Here is a 5,000-nt window from a genome sequence, read left to right as displayed (position 1 = left end):
GAATCACTGCAGCCAGGCAGGAAACTAAAGATTATTTTAATTATGGATGAATATTCCTGAGAGTTCCTCCATGTATTTCTCTGTTAAAAGCTTTTTAAAGAGCTTTTTCCTTCATCTGAGTGGACAAAAAACCTGAAAACAAAAAACCTGAAAACAAAAAGCCTGAAAACACACCCAAAAAGAGGAAAATGAGAAATTTAAAAATTGTGCCACTTTTGATCAAACTGCAGCAGAAACAGACATAACAACTAAGCGTGGAGGCTGAAAGCTGTGTGAATAAATCAGTAAGTGACCCTTGAGTTCATAGTTTTTATCACAGGAAATGTTTGAGGATGATTTTAGTTAGTTTTTCACAGCTGATTTCTGTCTGACTGACTTTAAATCCTCATCAGCTGTTTGAGGTGTCTGAGCTGATGATGATGAGGAGGAGGGGGGGGGGGGGGTGAAGGAGGAGGAGCAGGAGGAGGCTTTAAACATCCTGACAGACAGAGAGGAGAAAGACGAGGCTCCTCCCTCGTTTATACACACTGACTGTAAGCTGGAAAACATGAAATAGACTCCTGCTGTCCTGCTGACCTACATACTGTACACACACACACACACACACACACACACACACACACACACACACACACACACACACACACACTACTGATACATATATGCACCTACATACTGTACACACACACACACACACACACACACACACACACACACACACACACACACACTACTGATACATATATGCACCTACATACTGTACACACACACACACACACACACACACACACACACACACACACTACTGATACATACATACAACATATAAACATACTGCTGCTGGGAGGAGAGAGGTCGGCTCATTTATACATTTATTTTACAACAGCAACATTTAATCAGTTTTAAAGTAAAAAAAGACAAAAATCACATTTTTCTTCTAAAATGTGAATATCTTAAGAAAATAAACCGAATATTCTTTTATTCTGGACTGTTAAACATCAGTTTGTTATATAAAAACTTCTGATTTTATAGACCTACTTATTAAATGCATTTAATCAACTATTATACTGTAGTACAGTTTGAGGTACTTGTACTTTACTGTAGTACTGATGCTTCACTATTAATAATATAATGATGTCATAATAATAATATATCAGTCAGAGGACCAAACCACTACTTTACTGTAATACTGCATACTACATCACTCATAATACTGCAGTACTTTTACTGTAATACTGCATACTACATCACTATAATACTGCAGTACTTTTACTGTAATACTGCATACTACATCACTCATAATACTGCAGTACTTTACTGTAATACTGCATACTACATCACTCATAATACTGCAGTACTTTTACTGTAATACTGCATACTACATCACTCATAATACTGCAGTACTTTACTGTAATACTGCATACTACATCACTCATAATACTGCAGTACTTTTACTGTAATACTGCATACTACATCACTCATAATACTGCAGTACTTGTAATACTGTATACTCCAATACTCCATACTGCAATACTTTACACTGTCATACTTTATACTCTCATACTTTATACTGTCATACTTTATACTGTCATACTTTATACTGTCATACTTAACTACATCAAGCTCATAATACTTTTACTGTAGTAGGATTTATATTTGTCATGCAGTACTTCTCCCTCTCACGTAGTATTTGTTACATGCATGTATTGGTACTTTTACTGCAGTGAAGTATCAGAGTACTTCCTCCTGTGACTGTGCAGTGCTGCAGACAGGAAGTGGGAATAAATGAATATATTATCTGGCGTGAGGGGGTTTGTCCTTGTTAAGCTCCGCTCCGGTTTGTGCTGTGACTCCGCTCCGGTTGTTCCGGTGTGCCCCGCTGCTTGGTTGTCGGTGTGTGGAGCTGGGAGTGTGTGTGTGTGTGTGTGAGAGAGGAGGCACCGGAGCCTTGTGTCGTTTGTCAGGAGGTGTGGAGCGGAGGCAGAGGGGTGTACTGTGCAGGCCTCTCTCTCTCTGTCTTTAAACAGCAACACGGACATTTAAATCACAATTGGAGCCTTGTAGAGGTGAGGGAGGCCCGGCTTGGCTGGCTGGCTGCTCTGCGGGGGATGTGTGAACACAATGGGAGACGACGCGCTGCCACCGGCCGGGACTAGAATAATATTTACCTCCCTCTATCTATCCTTCTCTCTCTCTCTTTCTATCCGCGCTGTTTGAAATGGAGACCAGGATACATGAGCAGGACCAGGATCCAGAGCTGTCAGTGGAGGAGGGACTGCAGCGGGTTTAAGGAGTGAGTGTGTCCCGGGGTGAAAGTGTTTGTTCCCAGCTGGGTGAGAGGAGGAGGAGGAGAGGAGGAGAGAGGACACGCTGCTGCCTGTTTGCTGCATTTGGGTCCAGTTTAAAATTCCTCTGGGATGAAGGCGGAATGTATTTCCTGCGTCAAAGTGCACACTGTTTGCACATCTGGATAAAGGAATAATCGGTTGGTGCCCCCCGAGTTGTTTCTCCTCTTTTAAAACAAATACTGGTTAAACCCGTTTAACCGTCTGAAGAGAAGAGAAACGCTGCGAGGTCATTGAGTGATTGTAACCCTCATGTGCATCATCAGTCTGCAGGTTAGTGGCAGGAAGCAGCAGCACTGCTCTTAATGTTGGTGCTAGAAAGATTTTAGGATCATTTAAAGAGTTTAAAGTGAGAGTCTAAGAGGTGAAGAAGAGGAGGAGGAAGAGGAGGAGGGATGTACCTGCTGGACAGTAACTGCTCTGACAGGATGGAGAGGGGCACGCCTCAGAGGAAGACCGTGTACCGGATCTCTCTCACCTTGGTGAAGAGGGAGAGTCTGGATGATGATGAGGATGAAGGTGGGTCAGGATCCAGGCGGGCGGAAAACCCCAAAGTGGGCTCCTTCAGGCGGGAGAGCTCGGTGGAGATCCAACGCAGCGGCCTCCTGGAGCAGCTGCAGGAGGAGGAAGATGAGTCTGATGATCTGTCCTCCTCTCACGGCTACATGAGGAAGTTCAGGACGTTCAGCACGGGGCAGCTGGAGCTGGGCCGCCTCAAGATCTGCAGGAAGCAGCAGATGCAGAAGGAGCTGAAGGAGAAGGCCGTCAGCCCGTTAGCTGAGAGCAGGCCGGCTCAGAGTCAGGAGGAGGCGCAGGAGGAGGCGCAGGAGGAGGTGCAGGAGGAGGTGCAGGGGGAGAGCGGAGAGCAGGAGACGCAGGATTCAGACGGGCTTAAAGAGGATGTTTGTAGTGAAAGTCCTCCGCTAGAGAACGGCGTGAGCAAGAAGAAGAGACTCCTGAAGGCGAGGAGCATGGAGGAGAGGAGCAGCGAGCCTCCTCTCAGCGCCAATGGCAACACGTCTCACTCTAAAAGCAACGGCAAAGTGGCCAAAGCGTCGTCCCCGGAGACGCCGCCTCTGAAGCGCCCAGCTGGCCTCCTGCGCCGCAGCTTCAGCTTCAGACACTGGACGGGTGGCGAGCTGCTGCGTCTGCGTGCGCTCTCTAAAGACAAACACCACAGCAGCTCTGGATGCATCAGCAGGGATGAGAAGGATGCTGAGGCCGCCGTGATGCTCCAGAACCCGACCCCGACGCCGACCCCGTACCGCAGCGACCTCACCCGAGAGAAGAGCCGCACGCTGGAGGTCGGCGCCGTCCTCAACAAGACTGACTCCATGTCAGATCTGAGCCGCTGGGAGCGAGCGCGCGGCAACAAGAACCGCACGCTGGACAACAGTGACCTGCAGCGGCTGGCGGCTGAGAAGGACGCGGCGGGGTCGGGCTTCCTGCGTGGCGGCGCAGGACGCTCCAGTGAGAGAAGGCTGGTGCGGTTCTTCAGCGGGATCTTCTCCAGGAGGGACGGCACCGCCACCTCCACACCACTGGGAAGCCCCAGCACCAACAGATCACTGCGGCGGGGACGGAGGACGCAGTCCAGCACGGAGAGCGTTAACGGAGGAAACGCTGACGGTAACAAAACACACAAAGAGTCATTCTCACTCCTTAGTTTGTTTCTTTTGACGCTCTCAGAGGTTAAAGAGCTTCAAGACGAGTTCATTCCTCCTTTTCATCCCTTTATCATCTCATGAGCTCTTCAGATTGACCTCAGCTCTCAGGTTTCCCTCTTGATGGTTTTAAAGTGGACAGATTTGTGTGTGTGTGTGTGTGTGTGTGTGTGAGGAAGGATCATTGTGTTATTTGTTTTGGACAGCAGGGTGATGTTTGGCTGCGGCAGCGACGGCGAGCTGCTGCTGTTTGTCTTTCATTACTCTGAGCTCACTCCTGCTCCACACACTCAAAGCATCAATTAAAAAGAAATGAGAAATGTGTGCCGGCTGCAACACAAAAACAGATAAAAACGACACACATGCAGAAAAACATGCAGAGAAACAGACAGAAACATCCAGAAACATCCAGAAACAGACGGACAGAGGGTTTGCAGGGAAAAAGTGTTTAAAATAGAAGCGAGGGAGCCGATGAAGTCAGAGAGGAAGTGGGGAGAGCTCAGTGTTTGACTTTGAGGCTGGAGGTCAGAAACAGAAACAGACATGTGAGAGGCTCAGACGTCTGCTGCTGCTCTATCAGAATATCAGTCGAGGCTTTTTTTCTTTTCTGAGGCTTCAAATATTCACACAAACAACACAAACACACCCTGTCAGCATCCTCTTTCCATCCAGAGAGACGAGTGGAAAACATGAGAGGAAAGAGAGGAAGTGGACAGACTGTCGGCATCCAGCTGCTGATAGAAAAAAAACACATCAGTCTGAGTCTCAGTCTGCTGCAAACTGATCGATTAATCACTGTTTTATTGATTTAAGTGCAGAAACATCCTCATAATTCATTTTCATTGGTCAGTTAGTCGCCTTCAGATAGCTTCAGTTGTCATCTAGTGATTTATATTTAATCATTGATTGAAAAAAACCTGTCAAACTCTATTCTGGAGAGCTGATTTAAAACCTTGAATACGTCTAAACTCTATGAAACGTTATCCTCTCC

At 46.9% G+C, this 5,000-nt stretch overlaps 1 protein-coding gene across 1 annotated transcript in view; it reads left to right on the top strand.

Annotated features, from left to right (window-relative positions):
• Window positions 1-1,879: 1,879 nt before the first annotated feature.
• Window positions 1,880-5,000, top strand: part of agap1 (ArfGAP with GTPase domain, ankyrin repeat and PH domain 1) — a 98,794-nt gene continuing 95,673 nt past the window's right edge. The window contains exon 1 of the mRNA XM_062414451.1: window positions 1,880-3,974. Coding sequence (XP_062270435.1) covers window positions 2,741-3,974 — 1,234 coding nt within the window. The 5' untranslated portion in view covers window positions 1,880-2,740. The remainder of the gene's footprint in view (window positions 3,975-5,000) is intronic.

This window comes from Scomber scombrus, chromosome 24, assembly GCF_963691925.1.
Source record: "Scomber scombrus chromosome 24, fScoSco1.1, whole genome shotgun sequence".
Lineage (NCBI taxonomy): Eukaryota > Metazoa > Chordata > Actinopteri > Scombriformes > Scombridae > Scomber > Scomber scombrus.
Note: the sequence above shows the minus strand (reverse complement) of the source record. Positions and strands in the feature narration are given on the sequence as shown.